Below are 27,217 nucleotides of genomic sequence, written 5' to 3' on the forward strand. Positions count from 1 at the left end.
ATCAATTTTTTTAAAAAAAATCTCTAAGCTTTTTAAAGTGATTTGCATCATCAAAGCCATGGCAATCACTGCACCCACAAAAGGCATCAACAGCCCCAGAAAATTCAATGGATTTGCAGAAGCAGCGACTTGCAATTAAGCCTGATTTCTTGATTCTTCTCAAAAGCCAGCCCTGAATGGTAACTAAGCAGCACTCACCGTTCTCTTCCCAGATGAGGTTCCGGGACCATCTGAATCTGCGTACGCTTCTGCCACCTGAGGGAGAGCATAACAAATACTGCATTATGTGCTAAGGAAGAGCCGATGCCGAAAACTCTTTACAAAATTGTGGATTCGAATAATTTCAAGTAATTACTGGATCTGGTAACTTAAAACCAAGCACAATACATTTGAGGGAAACAAAGCCTCATTTAGTCATTGTCAACCTAGGGTGCTTTAGAGAATTCTCATATTATCTGATCATTAGCCATGCTGGTGGAAATGCATAGGAGTCCACCTTATGCAGAACTCCATGTGCTCACTTTGCTGTTGCAAAAAGGACAGACGGGTTGACACTGGATATGAATGTACAATTTCCATTTTTTAGAAAGGAACATAGTGTGCAACGCAAAAAAGTAATAACGTGCTAGGAACATAGTTTCTTGAGATTTTCAAGTTTTGAAAAATGTAAACAACAATTTGTCCTCATAGTTTAAAAAAGTAGTCTGAGCACAATAATCGGGTTGTTCACAAAAATACTTTTTTTGATCTTACCTCTTCTTCCTCTGTGCTACTCAGGTCTTCAGCTTTCACTTTGTTATAGATTTCCAGAATATCCGTACAGCTCTGATCCCTACAAAGTAAAAGTGTTATCAGCATGATGGCCAGAGAAATAAATGCTGGGTAGACCGTGAAAACAATATTACTCTTGCCTAGTAATATCTGCGTGCTATTGGGACGTCATAATTCCAGCATTCCCATGCCAGATACAACATCATCTTCCTATCAAATGGAACAGTGAAGTCATGGGGAAAATGCAGCAAGCCTTTCACATCTGCAGGTTACACTTTGTGAATTTCATTAATATGGTCTCTCTAGGAATCTCTATGTCCTCCAGCATGAGGAGATGTTGACAAGCTGGAATGTGTCCAGAGGAAGGTGACTCAAATGATCAAAGGTCTGGAGAACAAGCCCTATGAGGAGAGGGTTAAAAAGCTGAGCATGTTTAGCCTGCAGAAGGGAAGGCTGAGAGGAAACATGATTTATTTATTTTTTGTCATGTCAGGAGTGACTTGAGAAACTGCAAGTTGCTTCTGGTGTGAGAGAATTGGCTGTCTGCAAGGACGTTGCCCAGGGGGCGCCCGGATGTTTTTTGATATTTTATCATCCTTGTGGGAGACTTCTCTCATGTCCCCGCACGAGGAGGTGGAGCTGATAGAGGGAGATCATCCGCGCTCTCCCCGGATTCGAACCTGCGACCTGTCGGTCTTCAGTCCTGCCGGCACAGGAGTTTAACCCACTGCGCCACTGGGGGCTCCTCAAGAAACATGAGGGCAGTGTATCAAGATGTGAGGGGAAGTCATAGGGAGAAGAGTGCAAGCTAATTTTCTGCTGCCCTGGAGACTAGAATGTAATAGAACAATGACTTCAAACTACAGGAAAGGAGATCCCACCTGAACATTAGGAAGAACTTCCTCACTGTGAGAGCTGTTCAGCCTTGGAACTCTCTGTCCAAGAGTGTAGTAGAGGCTTTAAAAAAGGGGCTAGATGGCCATCTGTCAGGAGTGCTTTGAATGGGATTTTCCTGCTTCTTTGCAGGGGATTGGACTGGATGGTCCACAAGGTCTCTTCCAACTCGATGATTCTATGAATTTTCACCAAAGGTTGACCACAGAATTGTGCAGAGACTCCTGGAAAAAGCACCTTTAGATCCTGCAGCACAACTCTATGGATACCTTCTTACTGGAGGACATGGAGATTCCAAGAGAAGTGGGAATTTACATTCCCCCACCCCCATTTTTGCCTGGTTTCTAATCCCAGCAAGTGTGGAGGGCCTATAATATGTTTCTATCACTGGAACTTGACCTGAGCTCTCTTCCAGTCCAGAGGTGATGGGAGAGGAAGCTACCTGTTGGCATAAAACAATACACACAATGCATGCACATCCGTCAAGAAATACTCTGCAATCAGACAAGCTCTAGGAAAATAATTTTGTCAACAGTTGAATATCAAAAGGAAACAGACCACTTACCCAATGTAGCGCAGTAAGACATCTGTTACAATTTTGGCTGCTTTAACAATAGGACTCTCGGGCTCATTGAAAGTCCTAGCATTGTGTTCGATGTATCGTACCTCCCACATCAGAGCTGATATCCTCCTGGAAAGAAATAAGCAGTAACAGAAAAGATGTTTAATACAATGTTGCAGAATTCAACATGTCATTTGGGAGTTGTAGTTGCTAGGATTTATAGTACACCCACAATCAAAGAGCATTCCGAACTCCACCAATGATGGAATTGAACCAATCTTGGGACACAGAACTCCCATGACCAACAGAAAATACTAGAAGGGTTTGGTGGGCATTTACCTTGAATTTGGGAGTTGTAGTTCACCTACATCCAGATAGCACTTTGGACTCAAACAATGAAGGATCTGGACCAAACATGGCATGAATCCTCAATTTGCCCAAATGTGAATACTGGTGGAGTTTGGGGGATAGAGACCCTGACATTTGGGAGTTGTAGTTTCTGGGATTTATAGTTCACCTACCATTAAAGAGCATGCTGAACCCCACCAACGACAGAATTGGGGCAAACTTCCCACACAGAACCACCATATTTAAGGCCATCCAGTCCAACTCCCTTCACCAGGGCAAGAAAACGTAATCAAAGCCCTCCTGACAAAGAGCCATCCAGCCATAGATATAGATAGATATGATTCACACACACACAGATATAGTATCATCGATTTGAAAGCGACCCCTAAAGAAGGACAATTATATGTCGCATGTTCCAGAGTAAGCAAACCAGACAATCTCCACATCAAAACTGACATAGAAACAACAAGGAATACTGTTTACCCACAAGCAGAAATGAATGACATATATTAGAAACCATTACTTTATTTTCCAGATCACCAGGCTGGGCCACAGCAACGATTGGCAGGGGTTGGCTAGTAACATAATAACAAATAGGGCGGGCCAAATGCACAGATAGAATAATAAAACCCTGGATGAGATGGGAGTAGAAAAAGTGCCTTTGGGAGGAAAGAGGGTATCATCATCATCATCATCATCATCATCATCATCATCAGATATTTAATAACATACAATTTGGGGACATATAATAGAACCTGACCTGTAAAACCTGTTTTCAAGTCTTCTCCTTATTGTGGTGAGGTCAGTTGGATAAGCAACCACGGTGCAATACAGAGGATAGGCACTAAGGTCCACTGGGACAGCAAATGGATTGGACATATCTGAAACAGAAGGCAACAAAAGAGGATGCTATGGCAGTGGTGGAATGGCAAAAGTCAGAAGCTTTACTTTAAAAGACCAGGCCTACTATATCCCCATCCCGTATTTAGAAAGATAGATCAGATGTAGAAATACACAGTCTCCACAATAATTGGAATTAGAGTCTCTACAATAATTGGAATCGGTTTGAAATGTTTTTAAAGATTAATATTTATTTATTTATATCTTATTTCTGGACATTATTATGCTTTCTGTAATTTTTGTCTTGTATTTTATATTAAATGTGCTTTGATTTGGATTGTACTATGTTGTGAGCCACTTTGGGTCCCCTTAGGGCAGTGTTTTTCAACCTACCTAATGCCGCAACCCCTTAAGACAGTTCCTCATGCTGTGATGACCCACAACCATAAAATTATTTTAATTGCTACTTCATAATTGTAATTTTGCTACTATTGTGAACTGTAATGTAAATATCTGATATGCAGGATGCATTTTCATTCACTGGACCAAATTTGGCACAAATACCCAATACGCCCAAATTTGAATACTGGTGGGGTTGGGAGGGGAAGTATTGATTTTATCATTTGGGAGTTGTAATTGCTGGGATTTATAGTTCACCTACAATCAAAGAGCATTCTGAACTCTACCAACAATGGAATTGAACCAAACTTGGCACACAGAACTCCCACAATGAACCGAAAATACTGGGAGGGTTTGGTGGGCTTTGACCTTGCATTCTGGAATTGTAGTTCACCTCCATCCAGAGAGCACTGTGGACTCAAACAATGATGGATCTGGACCAAACTTGGCACAAATATTCAATATGCCCAAATGTGAACACTAGTGGAGTTTAGAGAAAATAGACGTTGACGTTTGGGAGTTGCAGTTGCTGGGATTTATAGTTCACCAACAATCAAAGAGCATTCTGTACCCCACTTATGATAGAATTAAGCCAAACTTCCCACACAGAATCCCCATGACCAACAGAAAATACTGTGTATTCTAATGGTCTTTGGTGACCCCACTGACACCGCACTGTGACTCCCCCAGGGGTCCCAACCCCCAGGTTGAGAAACACTGTGTTAGGGAGAAAAATAGGAAATAAATATTTATTATTAATTATTATAAAATTTAACAATGCAACATTAAAAATACTACATATACTACCTCTTGCATAATTAGAAATCAAGTAAAATTCAATAAACAAGAAACATTTGAATACAAGCAACCACATAGTTAGATAAAAGCATCGCCAATACCAGTAATTAATCTTGCCTGGATTTTCAGTGCACATTCCACCCACAGACAAGCTCGCTATTGATCTATTAGTTAGTTAATAGATCAATAGAGAGCTTGTTTCTGGGTGGAATATTCATAAAATGGGGGCCTGTTCACATTCCACAATTATGGCCCTATGATTCCACTTAATAATATCTTGTTAAAGCCTAAGATTCACAGTTTAAAAGGCAGGTATGGGCAAACTTTGTCCCTCCAGGTGTTTTGGACTTCAACTCCCACCATTCCTAACAGCCTCAGGCCCTTTCCTTTTCCCCCTCAGCCGCTTAAGCGGCTGAGGGGGAAAAGGAAGGGGCCTGAGGAATGGTGGGAGTTGAAGTCCAAAACACTTGGAGAGGCAAAGTTTGCCCATGCCTGGTTTAAGGAGTGGCATTTAATATCCTTAGCCAGAGAGCTATAGTGCTTCAAACTACATAACTTATACAGCAAAAGAGTTTAAAGTGCAATCATAGGGTTAGAACTGTGCAGCGTGACAGCAGCCTTTACTTGTATTTGTGGTCCAGCAGAACAGCAGTACTTAAGCTTGAGTCTTGCCATACCTAAAGACAACAGTTGATCGATGCCCCGAAGGACCCGCACACATTCTTCATCTCGGGAATGGGAGCCCCACTCGCCTTCCTGGGGTTTGTACAAGAGGGACGCCAGCTCCTCTGTGGTCACAGGAATGCCGGCCCCAATCTCCTCTGGATAGGCTACTGCGGAGAAGAGAGAGTCCTGTTAGACCCCCCTCATGTTACTATGTGGAAATAATGAGCGTGGACATGGGATGAGGGGGAGAAAGTGAATCGGAAAGTGTTATTACTTCCTTCGGGAATTGGCTCCATATCCCAGGGGCTCATTTTTTCTCTTTCGTTATTGTCCCAGCTGTTAAAAAACAAAACAAAGGGGTTTAAATTACTTTACACATACGTACATCTAGCACAGGGCTCAGGGGCAAAGTTAACTAACTGTATGGATACTGTATTGTCGAAGGCTTTCATGGCCGGAATCACTGGGTTGTTGTAGGTTTTTTCGGGCTATATGGCCATGGTCTAGAGCAGGCATAGGGAACCTTCGGCCCTCCAGGTGTGGTGGACTTCAACTCCCACAATTCCTTGAGGCTCGGCATTCGCCCCAAAGGCTTACCTTGGCCCAAGGAATTGTGGGAGTTGAAGTCCACCACACCTGGAGGGCCGAAGGTTCCTGACCCCTGGTCTAGAGGCATTCTCTCCTGATGTTTTACCTGCATCTATGGCAAGCATCCTCAGAGGTAGTGAAGTCTGTTGGAACTAGGAAAAAGGGTTTAAATATCTGTGGAATGCCCCGGGTGGGGCAAAGGACTCTTGTCTGCTGGAGCTAGGTTTGAATGTTTCAACTGACCACCTTGATTAGCATTTGATTGCCTGGAATCTAATCACTTCTCAACAAAAGATTGCTCCAGTCACTGCCAGGCAATCAAATGCTAATCAAGGTGGTCAGTTGAAACATTGACACCTAGCTCCAGCAGACAAGAGTCCTTTGTCCCACCCCGGTCATTTCACAGATATATAAACCCTTTTTCCTAGTTCCAACATACCTCACTACCTCTGAGGATGCTTGCCATAGATGCAGGCGAAACGTCAGGAGAAGTGCCTCTAGAACATGGCCATATAGCCCGAAAAAACCTACAACAACCCACTGTATGGATACTCCTACGAAGAGTGGCACAGAAAAAGCCTGAACAGCTTCAGAGTGATGTGTTGTCGAAGGCTTTCATGGCTGGAATCTCTTGGCTGATGTGAGTTTTCCAGAGTGTATGGCCATGTTCCAGAAGCATCCTCTCCTGGCATTTCACCCACATCTATGGTCGGAGTGAGCTCCCGACCAAAATTGTTTAGCTTGTTGTCGACCTTTGCAACTCGAAAGACAGTTGCATCTGTCAAGTAGGAAAATTAGATACCACTTTGTGGGGAGGCTAAATTAACTGATTTACGAGACCATAAAAAATCTCCAGGAAAGTATGCAAAGAATGAGGAAGTGACAGCTCGCCTGGTGGCCAGAAGCTGGAAAGTTAATAGCCTCTGAGTGTCTGTCTATATGTTGTGTGTCTATGGCATTGAATGTTTGCCATGTATATGTACATTGTAATCCGCGCTGAGTCCCCTTTAAATACTGTAAGTAAATAAATAAATAAATAAATAAATAAATACATACATACATACATACATACATACATAAATAGGCATCCTCGGAGGTTGTGAGGTCTGTTAGAAACTGGGCAAGTGGGATTTATATATCTGTTGAAGGTCTAGAGAGAACTCTTGTCTGCTTGAGGCAAGTGTGAATGTCACAATTAATCACCTTGATTAGCACTGCAAAGTTCTAGATGCTTCCTGACTAGGGGAATCCTTTGTTGGGAGGTGTTTACTGGCCCTGGTTGTTTCATGTCTGGAATTCCCCTGTTTTCAGAGAGTTGTTTGTTGTTTACTGTCCTGATTTTAGAGTTTTTTAATACTGGAATACTGGGGAATTCCAGACAGGAAACAATTAGGTATATGGTCTACTTACTGAACACTGTAGCACTGGAAGGAACTATCCGGATACTCAGACTGGAACGGCTGCTGACTTTCCACTGTTCCAAACCACCAGGCATCATCTATTATGCTGCGAAATCTATCCCCTGAGACAGAAAAGGTCAGAGTGATGCATCAAGATAATTGCACAAAAGAGAAAAATAAAATCTCATATTTTCCGCAGAAACATTTAAATAATAGTAATACTAATACTATGATGTTTATTTATATCCCGCTTTTTCTCTCCATAAGGAGACTCAAAGCGGCTAACATTAAAAGCATTACAACGCAGTATGAAGCATCATTTGTATTAAAACAAATCAGTTAAATACAAAAAAAACAAAAAAATATGGAATGCTTGAAAGTGTATTATTTGTGAGCATATATTAGTTTGGTTCGTTTTTCTCTTGCAATTCTAGAAGTTAACACACAATGCACCTAAAATATATTTGTTATGCAAAAGGGATGCTTCTTACATATGTAAAAGGAAGCTATTAAGTGGACAATCTACACTTACCGATCTGCCAGTTTCTTTCTTTGGCTTCATTATAAAACTGGTGGAGCACAAGGAAATCAATAACGTCGGGCATATCGTGATACCTGCAAAATAGGAACGAAATCACTCTCAAGAAGGTGACAGTACAGCTTCAATCCCATTTATAGATGGCTTCCATGCCATCTATAAAAGCCACTTCTAATTTCATAGGCCCAGAACTTGTGTATAAATCAACTTTATCTATGAGTAAAGTTCAAGTTATGGGCCAAGATGTTGGATTTTGGTATGATCTGTGAGTAAGTTAGGAGTTGTTTCACGGGGGGAGAAGCACCATTAGCCACTGCTACTTCCAGTGGGACAATGAATTCTATGACCAGCCTGAGGTCAGCCATAGCAGGGCACCTGATGAACCAACTTGGACATAGCGTATTATTTGGGAATATAGAAATGCCGGACCACTCTAACAACTACCATGTCAGACTACACAGAGAAGCCACTGAAATCCACAAGCAAGTGGACAATTTCAACACAAAGGAGGAAACCATGAAAATGAACAAAATCTGGCTACCAGTATTTTAAAAAACTCTGAAATTAGGACAGTAATTAAAGAGCAACACTCAAAAAAACTGGGGAATTCCAGGCAGGAAACAATCAGGGTCAGCTAACACTTCCCAATAAAGGATTCTCCCAGGCAGGAATCAACTAGGCTTTGAAGCTACAAGACTTTGCAATGTTTTTTTTTTCCATGTCAGGAGCAACTTGAGAAACTGCAAGTCACTTCTGGTGTGAGAGAATTAGCTATATGCAAGGATGTTGTCCAGGGGATGTTGTCCAGGGGTGCGAATTACAGAGAGCAGTCAACCCTCCTGTTTAAGGAGCTCCACTGGCTGCCATTTATTTTCCGGGCCCAATTCAAAGTGCAGGTTTTGACCTACAAAGCCCTGAACGGTTTGGGACCCGCCTACCTGCGCAATCGCATTTCTATCTACAAATCCACACGACCTCTTCAATCTTCCGGAGAGGCCCTTCTCTCGCTCCCGCCTGCCTCGCAAGTGCGACTTGTGGGGACGAGAGAGAGGGCCTTCTCTGTGGTGGCCCCCCGGCTCTGGAATTCACTCCCCAGAGACATTAGGCAAGCCCCCACACTGGCAATCTTCAGCAGGAACCTGAAAACCTGGTTATTCCAAAGTGCCTTCAGTGATTGAATGTAAGATACTCCCTGACCAAACTTTGTATAAAATGACCTCAGAAGCACTTTATTTTATGGTTCGTGCAATTAAATCCTTCCTTATCCCCGGATCCTCCTCCCAATAATTTATATTGTCCTATCTCCCAGTGTTTTTTAAAAAAATTATCATTGACTTCAGCCCTGCCAAGCCTAATCTTCTTTGCTTTAATGTTTGACTTGCTTTTGCTGCTTGCTTATTATATTGGTTTTGCATTTATGTATGTTATTTTCTGGTTTTGTTATGCTTTTGTGTTATATTGTGTTACTGTATTGTTGGGCGTGGCCTCACGTAAGCCACACCGAGTCCCCCTGGGGGAGATGGAGCAGGGTATAAATAAAGTATTATTATTATTATTATTATTATTATTATTATTATTATTATTATGTCCCCGCATGAGAGCTGGAGCTGACAGAGGGAGCTCATCCACGATCTCCCCGGATTCAAAACTCTTCAGCCCTGCCCACACAAGGCTTATGCTCCCTCTCACCATCTTCCCAAAAACATTTCCCAAAAAGTAGCCATAACCTCACCATCCTCTGTTCAATTTCAAGTGGCTGCTACAGAAAAATGCAAAATATCACACTCTGTCTTGTTATATGCTATTAGGGAGAGTGTTATTTTAAGAAGCAAGGGAAGAATGCAAGCCAGTAGTGGCCAGACGTCATAACAGCCTCGCAGGCCTTTTAGTCATCCACTTACTTGATGGAAAATGATTCCCCCGTCATTTTTCCTGTGATTGGATCCAGAAAGGCAAGCTTCAGGCAGCAAAGCGTAGGCGGTCCAACCTCATACTTAATTCCCACAATCTTCACAAATTCTTGTTCCTATTTGTCAGACAGCAACTGAGGTCAACACTTTAGGGTTGTGACTTTTCAAAACATGAAGCACATACAAAAGCGAGGTGCATTAGAACGGATGCTCTTTTTGTGAATGGAGTACAAATGCAATATATCTACAAGTAACCTCTCACGTCCCCTTTTCTCACCAACAGAACAGGACAGAACTTTCTGAACATTTCATGTTGGTGACACACTTTTAAAACATGCCTCATTTCATGACACAGTCATGTGCTTTTACTGGTAAACTGGAGGTTAAATCACCCCTTTATAAAAAATGTGGACACCTGCATAAATCGTAATAATGATATATATGGGACCACATCATTTCTCATGAAAACTTTTCATTTATATATTTTTTAAAATATAGGATTTGTAAGATAACAAGAAGCCTCTTGGTTTTTGGAGACAGCTATGTGAATGGCCTGTGCTTTGAAAAATGAGAAAACTGGTGCCCAATAATTTGCATAATACTGAACTAAATGGAACAACAGCTGGACGTGGGAGTAAGACAAACTCCTGGCATGACTGGCAATAAAATAATAATGTTCTGCTTACCCTGAGTTCCATTTTATTCCATGGTTGCTTCTGAATGTTAACACTGTAATTTTTTGCTTTTCTGACGGCACGCACGTAAGCTTCATGCCCTTGTCTGAAATAGATCACCTAAGAGAGGGAGGGATAGAGGGAGAGAGGGAAGGAAGGAAAACAAAAAAGAAAGACAATGCTATCATACACCAAATTTGGCTTCAGGAACATTTGAATTGTCAAATCCTGAAAATAAATGTCCTAAAGGTTCTTGTAGTTTTTTTGGGCTATAGGGCCATGTTCTAGAGGCATTTCTCCTGACGTCCTAAATGTCCTAAAGTTTTCAATGTATTGAATTTAACAAGTTTTCACTTGCTAGGTTGAGAATATGTCTCATTTATATTATTTTTGGGTTGCTGTGAGTTTTTCAGGCTGTCTGGCCATGTTCCAGAAGCATTCTCTCCTGATGTTTCACCTGCATCTATGGCAGGCATCCTCAGAGGTTGTGAGGTCTGTTGGAAACTGGGCAAGTGAGGTTTATATATCTGTAGAATAATGCCCAGGGTGGGAGAAAGAACTCTTGCCTGCTTGAGGCAAGTGTGAATGTTGTAATTGGTCACCCTGATTAGCCTATGCCGTGATACATTGCTGTCCACCTTACTAAACAACTTATCCTTTAACTAGTTCATGTAGTGGTCTTTCCTCCCCCTCCTCCAAAATTAGTCTGCTATTATTGTTGTTGCTAGCTATTATTGTTATGTTGTTTTACACTGTTCTATGCTGTTTTAATTGTTTTTGCTTTGTTTTTAATTGTATTTTGTCTTGGGCTTGGGCCTCATGTAAGCCGCCCCGAGTCCCTTCGGGGAGATGGAGGCGGGGTAGAAAAATAAAGTTCTTCTTCTTCTTCGAAGTCTTGCAACTTCAAAGACTGGCTGATTGCTGCCTGGGGGAATCCTTTGTTGGCAAGTGTTAGCTGGCCTTGATCGCTTCTTTTCTGGAATTCCCTTGTCTTTGAATGTTGTTCTTTATTTACTGTCCTGATTTTAGAGTTATTATACACTAGTAGCCAGATTTCTGTTGAAATTGTCCACATGCTTGTGGATTTCAATGGCTTCTCTGTGTATCCTGACATGGTGGTTGTTAGAGTGATCCAGCATTTCTATGTTCTCAAATAATATTCCATGTCTATGTTGGTTCATCAGGTGCTTTGCTATGGCTGACATCTCTGGTTGAATTAGTGTGCAGTGCCTTTCATATTCCTTGATTTGGGTTTGGGCAATACTGCTGTGTTTGGTGGTCTCTATGTAGACTTGTCCACAGCTGCATGGTAAACCCTGGCCATTCCACAGACATAGCTAAACCCCACTTGTAATCAAAATAACAATAAAATATTAAAATAGACTTCACATCTCCCATCTCAAAGATACAAAGTGAAAAATATTATAATCCCATTAACCTATAATTTTAGACAGTTTCTTAATTCTACCTTATTAATTTTTTTTTCAATCTTCAATGCCCGTCAACATTTTAACATTTCCCCTTTTCCTTATGAATAATATAAATGGATCCCATTCTGGTTTTATAAAGCAAGGCTATAGAACTTTTTCCTTAAGTATCTTATGCAAGTACATCAATGAAGAGGTACCTCATCACCCATTTGTGGGACAAAGGGGGAACGCCGTGGGATCGTGTCCAGTATCCAGTGGGGAGCAAACCATTCTTCCGTGGGTTCACCATCAGTTGAAAGGAATCCACTGGGTTTCTTCAAACAGAAAAGTATCAGACGATAAATAAAATGGAGCAAATAGAGAACAAAAAAGTGAGTTTGATTGATCAACAACAAGATTTTTTTATACTCACTTTTTTCCGAGCTTGTTTGGGTTTCTTGCGTTTCTCTTCTGGTCCCTTTGTCTCTTTTTCATTTTCATCTTCAGAGCTGCTACAGATTTTGCGAGCTGCTTGTCTCGTTTGCCTTTTTGGAGGCTGAAGATTAATCCCAGCATCTGCAGTCCAGTCAGAATATTCACTGGACGAATCACTGAAAGCAACACATAATAAAATATTGAGAGAAGTAGTCATTGGCTGGGACTGTTTTGAGTCCAAAACAGTTTTGAGTCCTGCCCCACCTGGCATAAATCCGCCAACGTGAAGAAGGTGATTAAAGCACTAAATGAGACATGTAGAATAATCCCTGAACAGACCCAGAAGCAGAGTTGGCAGACCAAAAGACAACCTGGTAAAAATGGCATTACCTAGAATGGTGGTTCTCAACCTGTGGGTGCCCAGATGTTTTGGCCTTCAACTCCCAGAAATTTTAACAGCTGGTAAACTGGCTGAGATTTCTGGGAGTTGCAGGCCAAAACATTCGGGGACCTACAGGTTGAGAATCACTGACCTAGAAGAATCCTCCACCATGTGTGACTGTGGAGCAGAACAAACAACTCCGCATCTGTATGCTTGCCCACAATGCCCTGCCTCCTGCATAGAGGAAGAATTGTTTAAAGCTACAGGCAATGCAGTCACTGTTGCCTGTTTTTAGTCTGAAACTATCTAGCAGCTTGTGATCCCTTTATTTTATCAGTTTTAGAAATATCTAATTATCCAATGCTTTTGACCCTAAATAAATAAAACTGTTCTGAGGGGTTTCACAGAAAGTATTCAAAGTGCTGAATCTATCCCCAAAAGACATTAAGTACTGTGGCTATCTCTCGTAAAGTCCACCATGAATTCACTATCCTAAAGCAAAAGAGCAACTATTGATCTCTGACCTTGTAAATGTGTTAATGGAAGTACACATGGGAATATCTGTCAAAGTTGACAGTGGTAAATAGACCAGTTTTTGGCAAACTCTTCATTATTTCCTCCCTGATTACCATTCGATAACTTGGCCATTTGACTATCTATATAAATAAAAATGTAATGTTCGTTTGTGGGATTAACGTAACTCAAAAACCGCTGGATGAATTGACATGAAACTTGGACACAATACACCTCTCAGGCCAACAAGTGACCATCACTCATAAAAACACTGAAAAACACAGTGGAAGGGACTTTAAAGGCCAAAAAAGCAAAAAGACCCTACAGTGCATGCACAAAAACAACTCCCCCTGGCAAACAAAACACATAATAACATATACACACTCTCTTCCGGACTACATCTCCCAGCATCCCCTAGACCAGGCCCTTTAGGAGAGGAGGATGACTCAAATGCACTGCTTCCAAGTTGCAAGCTTTCTTCTCCTTGGATATCTTTGAGAGCATCCCAATCCCTGAATATTTCCAATTTCATATTCCTGGACTGCAACTGCCAGCAATCCCCTAGATAGATAGATTGGGTGTAGATAGATAGATGGATCAGGAGGACTGCTGGGAGTTGCAGTCCAAGAAGAGGTAGAGAAGGAAGAAATGGGAGAAAGAGGAAGGGGGGAAAAGGGGGGCGAAGGAAGGGAAGAGAAGGAAGGAAGAAGAGAAAGAAAGAAAAAGGGGAAGGAGAGAAAGAAGAGAAATAAGGAGGGGAGGTTGGCCACAGCAACGTGTGGCGGGCACAGCTAGTAGTCTAATACCTTTTCTCTCCCAAGACCCTAAACACCCACAGTGATCACTTTTTGTGGCATCCAGAAGTGACTCTTTGGACAGGATATGGAATCATTTTATTCCACTCCATTCTGATACCATTTTATACCCTTTCATTACATTACCCCAAATTTGGTGGGGATGCTGGATTTACTAGTGTGGTCAAGGGCCACATTAGAGCTCCCAAAGAAGCAAATGTTAACACTTGGCTGCACAATTTTTTCCTGATGTCATGAACACATTCTTTCCAATGATAAAATCCAGTTACTGAAACACTGTCCTTAAAGAGATCACTGAAATATTACCTGGAACTGCTTTCGCTTTGCCAGGCAGCCACATTATCATCCACAGATGCCTCACTAGTGCCAGCAGTATCATCTTCCTGAAAAGAGAAGATGTGTCCATCATCACCTCTACAATTAACATAAAGAAGGCATTTTCTTTTATGTTGCACACCTTCTCCAAATGTTGCACTCCAGACCGGGCAACACATCTGTACTTAACCTCCACACTCCAGTCTGAGTTACATCAGCAAAGATGTTTACTGAAAATTATATAAAAGAACTTCAGCAAAAATAGTAAAGACTGTTACAGTAAGTCGTAGCAGGATCAAGTGTATGTTAAAGAAAAACCTTATGATGTTAATTATTATGTGCAGCTGGTAATGTAGGTCAGCCAGCATATTTGGGCCACACCCGGTGGGGTATAACTGTATGGATTTTAGAATACAGTTTGGAGAAGCAATACGCTATTCTGAGGAAGAGAAGCAATATGCTGTAATTCTGCAATGCTCTAACAGAGATGCTCTTTGCTATGATGGAATAGCTATTTACTCAAGGTTTATGTTTTGCTCTCTCATTTGAATGAAGATGAAGAAGCCTTATTCTGTGTTATTTACAAGGACTATGTAAATTTGTTGCACTGTTTGATTTTGTATACAACACTACAAGTTTATGCCTCTGCTGATAAGAGTAAAGTTTTTCTGTTCCTTTTTCCTCTTGACAGTATGTATTTTGGATGGAACTTGGCTAAAACTTCAAAGTCTATACATATAAAATAGTCCACAAAGTTCAAGGTACAAGAGTAATCCAGAATCTCAAAGCATCAGAACGACAAGGAACAGGAAGCACAAAGCAGCATAAAATCCAATACAAAAATCCAGGAATAATCCTTAAAATTTGGGTGCATGAAACATGAATAAAGGCATGAAAATAGAATCCCACTGACCAAGACTTGGTAAAAGTTGTTGTCTCAATTACCAACCAGACTGGCTGGGAAATGCTCCCAGCCTCTCTAATATACAAATGAAGTCATGCCTTCTCACATGATTTTCTGATACAGGCTTCTTCTGTAACAGGCGCTGTGACTTTCGGAGATTCTGCTGAGCAGCCCAAAGTTTATGAAAACGAAGTCTCCTATCAACCAGCTCATTATCTTGCAGCTCATTATTCTCTGCACCTGAGATTTCAAAAGCTTATGCAACCAACTTCTTTCAGCCTTACAGATGCTATAAGATTCTTCTGCACAACGATTAATGTGAGCAAACCTCGACAGCAATAATTAAACACCCACTCAAAGATGCCCAATTTCCCATCATATGTCTGCATATCATGATCCATGGAACATATGGTAATGGGTCTTAAACAAAGAATGCCTTGACTCTTGGTTGTAAAACACCTAACATAGATACCACATAATCAAATATGGCAATTCAAATGTCTGGAAGACAAAAGAAGGATGCAAGTCTGATGGCAAACCTCAGAGGAGCTTTCAGAGTCTTCTTGGGTATGTGAACTTCTCCTTGCACCTTGGGATTGATGATCAATGGTGGAGCGTGTCTGATAAGCATGTTGGCGCTTGCGTTGGTTTCTTCGCAATGACCTCCCACTGCCAGGTGGGTAGTCACTCTTTCACAATACCAGAGAAGAAAAAGATTTTAGAGAGTAAGCCACAGTATCATGTATTTTAAGATCAAACAAATATATGGGTTACTGTAGAACAGAGATATCAAACTTGTGGCCCTTCAGATCCAACTCCCAGAAGCCCTAGTCAGCTTGTCCAATGATTGGGAATTCTGGGAGTCGAAATCCAAAATAACTGGAGGGCTACAGGTTTAACACCACTGATATAGATGATGCCTTAGGACAGTATTTCTCAACCTGGGGGTCGGGACCCCTGGAGTGGTCGCCAGGGGACACAGAGGGCTCACTACAGACCAGCAGAAAACACAGTATTTTCTGTTGGTCATAGGGGTTCTATGTGGGAAATTTGGCCCAATTCTATCGTTGGTGGGGTTCAGAATGCTCTTTGATTGTAGGTGAACTAGAAATCCCAGTAACTACAACTCCTAAATGTCAAGGTCTATTTCCCTCCAATTATGAGGGAATTGTGTTCATATTTCAGCATATGGAATTTTTGTGCCAAGTTTGGTCCAGATCCATCATTGTTTGGGTCCACAGTGTTCCCTGGATGTAGGTAAACTACAACTCCAAATCTCAAAGTCAGTGCCCACCAAACCCTTCCAGTATTTTCTGTTGGTCATGGGAGTTCTGTGTGCCAAGCTTGGTTTCAATTTCATTTTTGGTGGGAGTTTGGAATGCTCTTTGATTGTAGGTGAACTATAAATCCCAGCAACTACAACCCCAAATGACAAAATCAATCCCTCCCCAACCCCCACAAGTATTCAAATTTAGACCTATCGGGTATTTGTGCCAAATTTGATCCAGTGAATGAAAATACATCCTGCATATCGGATATTTAAATTGCCTTTCATGACAGTAGAAAAATGATAGTTATGAAGTAGCAAGGAAAATAATTCTATGGTTGGGGGTCACCACAACATGAGGAACTGTATTAAGGAGTCGTGGCATTAGGAAGGTTGAGAAGCCCTGCCTTAGGGCCTGATCACAAGTTTACAGATCTGCTACTCAGGCTCACCTGCTTCCCTTCCCTCTCCTGAAATGACAACAAGGAGGAGAAAAGGAGCAATTCAGTTCTGATTTTAAGCTAAACAGCCTTTCTTGTTGTGTCAGATTTTGGTTTATTCTGAGAATGAATGACTGTAAGTCACAGTTTGATGTGGACTGAATGAACAAATCAAGTTTGAAACTATCCAGAGTCCCCATGAGTTGACATGCAAAGAGGAACTCAAGGCAGTCTAAAAGAGGAGATCAGTGCTGTGGGTCTCATCCATACACTAAGATCCCACTCTTCCTCATGACTAAGTAGCTCTGTTTGTGGAACACAACCCACTCCTGCAAATATTACTCACCCTTTGCAAAGTGTGGGAAGGTTTTCTCTTCTTTTCAAGTGTATACAGATGGATTTCTAGTTCGCCTTTGGCTGTTCGGCATTCTTCCTGAACTCTTGCAGAGAAAGAATAGACTGGTTACTGTCTACAACTTTACAAAGGTCCTTCCTAGGCTTCTGTCATGCTTAGTTCTAAATCTGTGTTCGGGAGATTGGCTGGGAATATTACCCTTTTAACTCAGCCAAGCTGTCTGCTTCTAGAATAGTTTGACTTCGCATTCAATCTTGAAACAGATCACACATCAAAGAAAAGATAGAATACCTACCTGCTAATTCCTGGATGCAACTCATTCACGACCACTCTCCGACTCCATGCCATGAGGTCTCTTTCTGTGGCCATCTGACTTCTGGGAGCATTGTGGTGCATTTGCCGAACACCTTCGATCTGGCCACTCCGCCTAAGCCCAACATTTGGAGGGGAAGCAATATCCAAACTTGGGCTTCTTAAAGCTACTAAAAACAAACACAAAAAAGACCACAAGACCATTTATTACATTAAAGGCAGTCCCCGAGTAATCGCAATGATTGTTTGGATCAGTCCATCATATTCTGGCAATGTGCTGTTACCTATATCTCATTTTTCATGATACAGGCAGTCCTTGAGTTACAAACATCTGACTTACAAATGACTCATAGTTAAGAACAGAGCTAAGACAACAGGAAGTGAGAGAAATCTACTCTTGGAAAGGAAATTCACTCCTGGAATAGTTATTGGGGGAAAGGGGTTTCCACTGAAGCTTTGTCACCAAACTTTGTTTCCATGAAATCATATTATCACAGGGACAGAAAGTGAGGTTCCTTTGAGACAGCAAAGGAAATACCACAGGGTGCTATGCTAACCAAAGCTAACATTTGGCTGGAATTACACTTCAAAAAGGTACCTATTCTGACTTACCGTATATACTCGAGTATAAGCCAAATTTTTCAGCCCTCTTTTTAGGCTGAAAAAGCCCTCCTAGGCTTATACTTGAGTCAGTTATTTATTATTTTACTCTGTTATTATTAATTTTATTACATTTATTTGAACTCTATTTGAGTACGCATGCCCAGTGTGGAACACATCTCACCACACTAAAACAGTGGATGTGGCTCTTAATGAGACATGCCGCATTGTCACAGGGTGTCTGCGCCCTACACCACTGGAGAAATTACACTGCTTAGTCGGTATTGCACCACCTGACATCCGTCGGGAAGTAGCAGCCAATAGTGAAAGGACCAAGGCAGAGACATCTCCAGCTCATCCCCTGTTTGGATATCAGCCAGCACGTCAATGACTTAAATCTAGAAATAGTTTTCTTCGATCTACAGAGACACTCGCTGGAACACCTCAGCAAGCGAGAGTTCAAAAGTGGCAGGCTCAAACCCAGCACCTTAATCCGTGGGTGATACCAGATGAGAGACTCCCCCCTGGGCACACAGAAGACTGGGCGACTTGGAAGGCGCTGAACAGACTGTGCTCTGGCACCACGAGATGCAGAGCCAACCTTAAGAAATGGGGCTACAAAGTGGAAACATGCGAGTGTGGAGAAGAAATAACCACGGACCACCTGCTGCAATGCAACCTGAGCCCTGCCACATGCACGATGCAGGACCTTCTTGCGGCAACACCAGAGGCACTCCAAGTGGCCAGATACTGGTCAAAGGACATTTAATCAGCTACCAAGTTTGCAAAATTTGTGGGAGGTTTTTTTTTGGGTTTTTTTATCTGTTTGTTTGTTTTGTTCTGTTAGAAATGTAATACAATGTTCTGGTTGCGGATGACACGATAAAAATAAAAAATTACATTTATTATTTTACTTTGTTATTATTAATTGTTATTACATTTATTCTTTTACTCCATTATTATTACATTTCTTCTTTTACTCTATTTATTATTGTTATTACATTTATTATGTTACTTTATTATTGTTGCTCTTATTACATTTATTCTTTTATTCTATTATTATTTTTATTACATTTATTACTTTATTCTCTTTATTATTATTGGATACGTAAACACATTTACATTGAAGGTTAGAATAATGGTTTAATCAGAGTTGGGCAGTCTTATCTTAAATTACAGTTTCACGTAAATATTCAGAAACATTTAACTGATACCTCAATTAATGTAATTTTATTGGTATCTATTTTTATTTTGAAATTTACTCCTAGCTACTGCATTTCCCACCTTCGGCTTATACTCGTGTCAATACGTTTTCCCAGTATTTTTTGTGGTAAAATTAGGTGCATCAGTTTATATTGGGATCAGCTTATACTCGAGTATATAGGGTACATACAAAATCAACTTAAGAACAAAACTGGAGAACATATCATGTTTGTAACTTGGGAACTGCCTGTAGTGGTGCCAAAATAACATTCTTGAAATCTATGAAGGATGAGAGGAGACAATACTTACAGTTAACAGACTGCAATCTGCTTTGTGGAGGATTTGGTACAGTTTCACCATGATTAATCCTCCTCCTATCTTGCTCACGTTGCAGCTCCCTAATCCTCCCGTCAAGGATGCTCTCTTCGTGGTCATTGGTTTGCTGCCCAATCACTTGTTCCACAACCTCACCATCCCCTTTGTGGAATACAAAACACAGAGTAAGCCACCTGAGGTGGACTTGGTGCAGCGGTTCCCAAAAGAAATAGCATGGAGAGCCCTAATTTAGGACTAAGACTTTGGCAGGTGCAAGAGGAGCTTTGAAAGGGGCATCAAGAACTTATTCAACAGTAATCTATATAAATAAAAATGTAATGTTCGTTTGTGGGATTAACATTACTCAAAAACCACTGGATGAATTGACATGAAATTTGGACACTATACCCCTAACGAACCAACGAGTGACCATCACTCATAACTCACCCACCCACCCTCTGAGGATGCTTGCCATAGATGCAGGCGAAAAGTCAGGAGAAATGCCTCTAGAACATGGCCATATAGCCCGAAAAAACCCACAAGAACTGAGTGATTCCGGCCATGAAAGCCTTCGACAATACAAGAACTTAAAAACCAAAAAGGCTAAATGACAAAAAACTAAATGATGATGCCGAAAAAAAGGGAAGAGGGAGGAAAGGAAGGGGAGAAAGGAAGGAAGAAAGGAAGGAAGGAAGGAAGGGAAAGATGAAGAGAAAGAAAAAGGAGGGAAGGAAGGAAAGAGATAGAGAAGGGAGGAGGGAAAGAAGGAGAGAAAGAGGGAGGGAAGGAAAGAAGGAAAGCGAGAAGGAAGAATGGAAACAAAGCAAAGGAAGGAAGGAAAGAGGTAGAGAAGGAAGGAAGGAAGGAAGGAAGGAAGGAAGGAAGGAAGGAAGGAGAAAAGGAAGGAGAGAAAGAGGGAGGGAAGATTGGCCACAGCAACGCGTGGTGGGTACAGCTAGTAATAATAGTAATAATAATAATAATAATAATAATAATAATAATAGCAACACTTTATTTATATTCCGCTTTATCTTCCTGGAGGGACTCAGAGCAGATTATAGTATACAGGCATAAGGAAAACATTCAATGCCTTTTACACAGTGTACAACAACGACATACAATACACAGTACCTATTGATCTAGTCACAGTGCATGCTTTCAAACTACTAGGTAGGCAGAAGCTAGGGCTAACAATGGGAGCTCACCCCAACTCATGGCTTCAAACTGCCAACCCTTCGATCAGCAGATTTCCTTCAGCTAGCGGTTTAACCTGCTGTGCTAAAGCGGCCAGAAGAAGCCTTTCAAGAGGACTCAAAATAAAGGAATTTACAGAACTGAGGAAAATTATGTATGACTGCAGTCTGCATCCTCCTAGCTGCTATGTCCTCCAATATAATTCCATGGTAAATTCCAGGTGATGTATATTATAGAATCACCTGAAGAAAATAGCCAATTCCAAGATATCATTTTTTCCCAGATGCAGGTGAGTGAAACCATTGATATAGATTCTACAGTTATAGGCAGCTTACTGTAATATGTGGTATGATATGCAGCAATGCTCTTAGTAATACAGGGATTTATGCATATTTCCACCTTGCCTTAATATGGAAAAGCAATATAATCCAATTATATAACATATTGTATATACATATAATATTTATAATATCATAATGTAATACAATATAATTCTAATAATAATACAACATTATAATTATATATTTTATATTACATGTAATATTACTAATAATATTACAACATAATGGTATAGCATAATATAGTAATATATAATATTGATATTGTACTATGCTAATAATATAATATATTGTATGTATATATATATATCTTGTAAGCCGCTCTGAGTCCCCTTCGGGGTGAGAACGACGGCATATAAATGTCGTAAATAAATAAATCTATATAAAAAATATGTAATGTTTGTTTGTGGGATTAACATAACTCAAAAACCACTGGATGAATTGACACCAAATTTGGACACAATACACCTATCAGGCCAACAAGTGACCATCACTCAAACACCAAAAACACAATGGAAGGGACTTTAAAAGCCAAAAATACATTACAACACATGTACAAAACTACATATATACAAAAATATATACACACACATATATTCATATATATACACACAAAACACATATACAGACTGGGCCACAGCAACACATGCCAGGGGACAGCTAGTAAATAATAAATTATCTCTTGTAGCACTTAACCATTTCAGCTCAGTTCAGTAAAGGCCACTCATTAATGCTTCTCTCTGTAGAAAAGCCTGTTACTCCATACAATAAGCAGATCTGGATGAGCAAGGCTTGTCTTGAGTCATTTTGTTGTTCTTTTGTAAGTGGATTTATTACTGAAAACATTGCTACACTTCTAAGAAACCACCTCAGTTACCAAGACATTAATGCAAGCTTTCCATCCTTTAAAAAATATCTACAGTATTTCTAATTAATCCATCCATTATAATACAAAATGACATCTTTGCAATTGGAAAATCTAAACTAAATATTTGCTGGAAGGTTTGTAAAAAGAGTGGTGCCCAACATCCCCCCCCCCCCTTCCACATGCAATTCAATACAGCTCTTTTAGAGAATACATACCATTTGCCACATATCCCAGTTGAGGAATGAGTTGTTCGTCTTTACAGTTTTCCCGCCCCGGCACCAGTCGTTGGTATCTTGTGGGGTGAGGATTGCCATCCACATCTACCAAGAAGGGGGGAGGCATGAGATGTGGAGCCTGCTGGGTTTGTTCATCTAGCACATAGTTATTAGAATCGCGGATGAGGGGACGGTAATCTGTGTGGAAGAACATCTGATCTGGAATCTACATGAGACACAAACTTGGAAATCAGTACAAACGTTGGGACATTTCTTACTGCTCTTTAAACTACAGTCTACAAAAAGAAAGGTTAATTACATTGTTTTGGGTTTTGTTTTGCAAAGGAATAATCTGAGAGATGAGAAGTTTCACCTTTATCTTTGTCAATAATGGTAGAGAAGCAAGTTAAAGTACATCTGAATACATTTTCTATAAGAACACAGAATGTGATCACTTTCTGATATGATTTTTACTATTATTATTATTATTTGAAACACAACAAGACGAGTCTACAGCAAACAAGGTCATCATTATTATTATTATTATTATTATTATTATTATTATTATTATTATTATAGGGTTGCTGTGAGTTTTCCGGGCTATTTCGCCATTTTCCAGAAGCATTCTCTCATGACATTTCACCCACATCTATGGCAGGCATCCTCAGAGGTTATGAGGTCTGTTGTAAACTAGACAAGTGGGGTATATATATCTGTGGCATGTGCAGGGTGGGAGAAAGAACTCTTGTCTGCTTCAGGCAAGTGTGAATGTTGCAATTGGCCACCTTGATTAGCATTTAATAGCCTTGAATTAGCACTAAATAGCCCACTTGCCTAGTTTTCAACAGACCTCACAACCTCTGAGGATGCCTGCCATAGATGTGGACGAAACATCAGGAGAGAATGCTTCTGGAACATGGCCATACAGCCCAGAAAACTCACAGCAAGCCAGTGATTCCAGCCATGAAAGCCTTCGACAACACTTCTTTTTCTTCTTCTTCTTATTATTATTTGAAACACAACAAGATGAGTCCACAGCAGACACTCTGCTGGCTGTTGTATTGGATCACACGTCGAACACTTCCCAAGTGTCTAGGACTGTGTCATGTATCGGCGAATCATGCATGCAGATCTCAGTAAGGTGGCCTCCTGCAGCTGGCAGTTTTGTCAGCGCCAATTGTGTTTAAGTGCAGGCCAAGGTCTTTAGGCACTGCACCCAGTGTGCCGATCACCACTGGGACCACCTTGACTGGCTTGTTCCAGAGTCTTTGCAGTTTGATTTTTAAATCCTCATGTTGTGTCAGCTTTTCTTGTTGTTTCTCTGCAATCCTGCTGTCACCTGGGATTGCAACATCGACGATCCATACTTTGTTTTTTAACATGATTGTGATGATGATGATGATTATTATTATTCGCTTCTCACTATCCTAAAAAGCAAGCATGCTTCTTCACCCTTAGGAGTGCAAAGGGAAGTGACATTTGAGGGCAGGGCCTGAAAAAATGATTTTTTTAAAAATTATTTGATGCCGCAATACACATGTATTCTTGGAATAAACAGAACTGTTTTCACCCATTTATTTATGACATTACAAAAAGTAATTATATTCTTAATTAAAGTGAAGTCCTAAATAGGCAGAGGGAGAAATACTACTACTACTACTACTACTACTACTACTACTAATAATAATAATAATAATAATAATAATATAAATGAAATAAACAACTGGAAAAGCTGACACGATATGAGGATTTAAAGATCGAACTCCAAAGACTCTGGCACAAGCCGGTCAAGGTGGTCTCAGTGGCGATAGGCACACTGGGTGCAGTGCCTAAAGACCTTGGCCTGCACTTAAACACAATTGGCGCTGACAAAACTACTAGCTGCCAGCTGCAGAAGGCCACCTTACTGGGATCTGCATGCATTATTCGCCGATACATCACACAGTCCTAGACACTTGGGAAGGGTCTGACATATGATCCAATACAACATCCAGCAGAGTGATCTTGTCTGCTGTGGGCTCATCTTGTTGTGTTTCTAATTATTATTATTAATAATTATTATTTATTTGTATACTGCCCTATCTCCCCGAAGGGACTCAGGGTGGTTTCCAACATATAAGACAAACATTCAATTGCCGGCAAGAAAAGCATAGACAAAATACACACATTTGACAGTATAACACAACCTAATTTTACTTTAAAAAACAAAATAAAAACTAAAAGCATCATAAAATACCAAAATCCTGTTAAAACACACTAAAATAAAAATATTGAAAACCCATTTCATTGTAGCTCCATCATAGATATCTGAACTATGCCTTAACGAAGAGTTTTTAAAAAGTTTAGAATCATAAAGCTTTTAAATATTCTTCCTCTCCCTAACATGCCTGCATATTTTTGAAGACACATCAGCAATGCCTTGTCAAAATTCCCCTCTGCAATCTAAAAGTACCATAAATATTCCTGTATAAGTTGAGGGCAGATTTTTCGGGTCAAAATTATGGATCTTGACATAAATCCCATTAACTTGAAATGCCCCAGTACAAGTGATTTCAGCCCAAGTTATACTGGCTGAAAATGACTGGGACTGTAGCCCAAAGTATCTGGGAAACCTCAAGTTGAGGAAAGTCTGGTCTAACTGCTATTGGAAGCACCACAAAGCAAAAAACATGGAGCTAACAAAATACATTGACAAGGTTAATCATTTCCAAGTCCCATTGCCTTTGAAAGATATTATAAACATATGCATTTTGTGCCTGAATTCAAAAGAGCCTGCACACACTGCTAATATATTCCCAAGGTCCATGACACCAGCAACAATAAACAGCTGACTTACTCTTTCAAAGTATTTATTGCACCCAAAGCCAAACAACAGAAGGTGTCCGTGTGAATCCGTACAGGCAAAATGCTGACCGTCCGGGGAGAATTTGCAATCGAACACAGCACCGTGGCCTTGGCCCTCAATCTGTAAAACACATATATTAAAATGGTCTTGTTTCTCCAGATACAGTGTAGCAAACACGTGACATTTCTGATGTGGAAATGCTCTAATTCAAGCAAGTTGCAAGTTACTAACTCTTATATAAGAAGCAATAATAGTTTTCCTCTCTCACACATAGAGAATTCATAACTGCCAAAGGACCTGCTTGTGTATTCCATAGCATGCCTTACCATATTGAAGTAATTGCGAATTTTTGTTCCTTTTTCAAGATCCCAAATAAAAATGTTCCCATCGTGGCCTGCAGAAAGCATGATCCTTTGGTCAAAGGGATGAGCTTCCAAAACAAATACTTCATCATCATGCCCCTGAAACAAGTGAAAAGAATGTATAAATATGCAAGAGGAAGTCATAGGGAGGAGGGAGCAAGCTTGTTTTCTGCTGCCCTGGAGACTAGGATACAATGGAACAATGGCTTCAAACTGCAAGAAAGGAGATTCCATCTGAACATTAGGAAAAACTTCCTGACTGTGAGAGCCGTTCAGCAGTGGAACTCTCTGCCCTGGAGTGTGGTGGAGGCTCCTTCTTTGGAAGCTTTTAAACAGAGGCTGGATGACCATCTGTTGGGGATGCTTTGAATGCAATATTCCTGCTTCTTGGCAGAGGGTTGGACTGGCTGGCTCACGGGGTCTCTTCCAACTCTAGGATTCTATGATTCATACCATCAGGAGGTTCTTCCTTATGGTCAGGTGATTTTTTTCCCCTGAAGATGAGGAAGAACTTCCTGACTGTGAGAGCTGTTCAGCAGTGGAACTCTCTACCCCGGAGTGTGGTGGAGGCTCTTTCTTTGGAGGCTTTTCAGCAGAGATTGGATGGCCATTTGTAGGAGGTGCTTTGAATGCTTCCTGGCAGAATAGGGTTACACCAGATGGCCCATGAGGTCTCTTCCAACTCTATGATTCTATCCTCCTCAATGGGGTATCCTTTCAAATACGTAAACATGGCTCTCATGTCTTTTCTCAGCCTTCTTTTCCAAAAGCTAAACGTACCCAGCTCCACCAGCCATTCCTAATAGGGCTTGGCTTCCAAACCTTTGATCATTTCGGTTGCCCATCTTCTCAACTCAGCATGTCCAAAATGAATGTGAATATTTGCTGGACAGGCCAAACACAGCATTACAAAATGTAGATCTTTTTTAAAGCCAGCTGAATGAACTTCCACTTACAGACAGGCTGTGAAGAAGCTGACCCGTAGAAGAATTCCACACTTTCAAAAGGAAATTGTTAACTGCGGTGATTACAGTGCTGTCATACCGATCCCAAGCAACCATAGTAACCTTGAGCTTTGACACCTTGTCTTCTCCAGACTGCAGGCTGTTCCTGAGAAAATCCAGAAAAAAACACATCTTTTTACTATACCTCTGTTGAAGATACACCTTCCCCACATCTATTGTTCCAATCTAGTTAGTACATCCCTAGGTAATACAGGCAGCAGCTAGAAAAGCAGAAAAATTCTGCTTTAGAAAAGGAAATGGGAAAAAGTACTACTCTGGCTGCTTTTTTCTCCCTACTTCCAAAAAAAAAACTTCATAAGGAAGCAACTGAATACCAAAAAAAAGGGAACTTTACAAAATACAGTTAGATCTTGAACAAGAAATGAAATTAAACAGTCTTGCACCGAACAAATGATCTGAGATTTACCAATAAGAAACATTCCTGCCATTGTGTTTCATGCCTTGCAGAGTTTGCTTACTGGTAGTTGAGCTTGCAATGGACCAAGAGCCAACTCCTATCATGAGTTGGATTGACAAGTAATTCACATACAGGGTTGCTGTGAGCTTTCCAGGCTGTATGGCCATGTTCCAGAAGCATTCTCTCCTGACGCTTCGCCCACATCTATGGCAGGCATCCTCAGAGGTTGTGAGGTCTGTTGGAAACTAGGCAAGTGAGGGTTCATATCTCTGTGGAATGATGTCCATGGTGGGAGAAAGAACTCTTGCCTGCTTGAGGCA

At 40.7% G+C, this 27,217-nt stretch overlaps 1 protein-coding gene across 2 annotated transcripts in view; it reads right to left on the reverse strand.

The window, feature by feature from the left end:
• Positions 1 to 27,217, reverse strand: part of BRWD3 (bromodomain and WD repeat domain containing 3) — a 70,722-nt gene that overhangs the window by 18,007 nt on the left and 25,498 nt on the right. Inside the window, exons 14-34 of one of the 2 annotated variants that reach the window (XM_060756303.2) lie at positions 26,432 to 26,585; positions 25,440 to 25,574; positions 25,105 to 25,233; positions 22,269 to 22,494; positions 19,648 to 19,815; positions 17,519 to 17,702; positions 17,215 to 17,308; positions 15,701 to 15,850; positions 14,249 to 14,325; positions 12,231 to 12,408; positions 12,016 to 12,132; positions 10,401 to 10,508; positions 9,706 to 9,830; positions 7,799 to 7,881; positions 7,277 to 7,388; positions 5,553 to 5,614; positions 5,290 to 5,445; positions 3,336 to 3,456; positions 2,231 to 2,356; positions 754 to 832; positions 199 to 255 (exon numbers count right to left, since the gene is read on the reverse strand). In XM_060756303.2, coding sequence (XP_060612286.2) covers positions 199 to 255; positions 754 to 832; positions 2,231 to 2,356; positions 3,336 to 3,456; positions 5,290 to 5,445; positions 5,553 to 5,614; positions 7,277 to 7,388; positions 7,799 to 7,881; positions 9,706 to 9,830; positions 10,401 to 10,508; positions 12,016 to 12,132; positions 12,231 to 12,408; positions 14,249 to 14,325; positions 15,701 to 15,850; positions 17,215 to 17,308; positions 17,519 to 17,702; positions 19,648 to 19,815; positions 22,269 to 22,494; positions 25,105 to 25,233; positions 25,440 to 25,574; positions 26,432 to 26,585 — 2,641 coding nt within the window. Of the gene's footprint in view, positions 1 to 198; positions 256 to 753; positions 833 to 2,230; positions 2,357 to 3,335; positions 3,457 to 5,289; positions 5,446 to 5,552; positions 5,615 to 7,276; positions 7,389 to 7,798; positions 7,882 to 9,705; positions 9,831 to 10,400; positions 10,509 to 12,015; positions 12,133 to 12,230; positions 12,409 to 14,248; positions 14,326 to 15,700; positions 15,851 to 17,214; positions 17,309 to 17,518; positions 17,706 to 19,647; positions 19,816 to 22,268; positions 22,495 to 25,104; positions 25,234 to 25,439; positions 25,575 to 26,431; positions 26,586 to 27,217 lie in introns of both variants that reach the window. The other variant, XM_060756302.2, reaches the window with a different exon arrangement.

Source organism: Anolis sagrei, chromosome 10 (genome assembly GCF_037176765.1).
Source record: "Anolis sagrei isolate rAnoSag1 chromosome 10, rAnoSag1.mat, whole genome shotgun sequence".
Classification (NCBI taxonomy): domain Eukaryota; kingdom Metazoa; phylum Chordata; class Lepidosauria; order Squamata; family Dactyloidae; genus Anolis; species Anolis sagrei.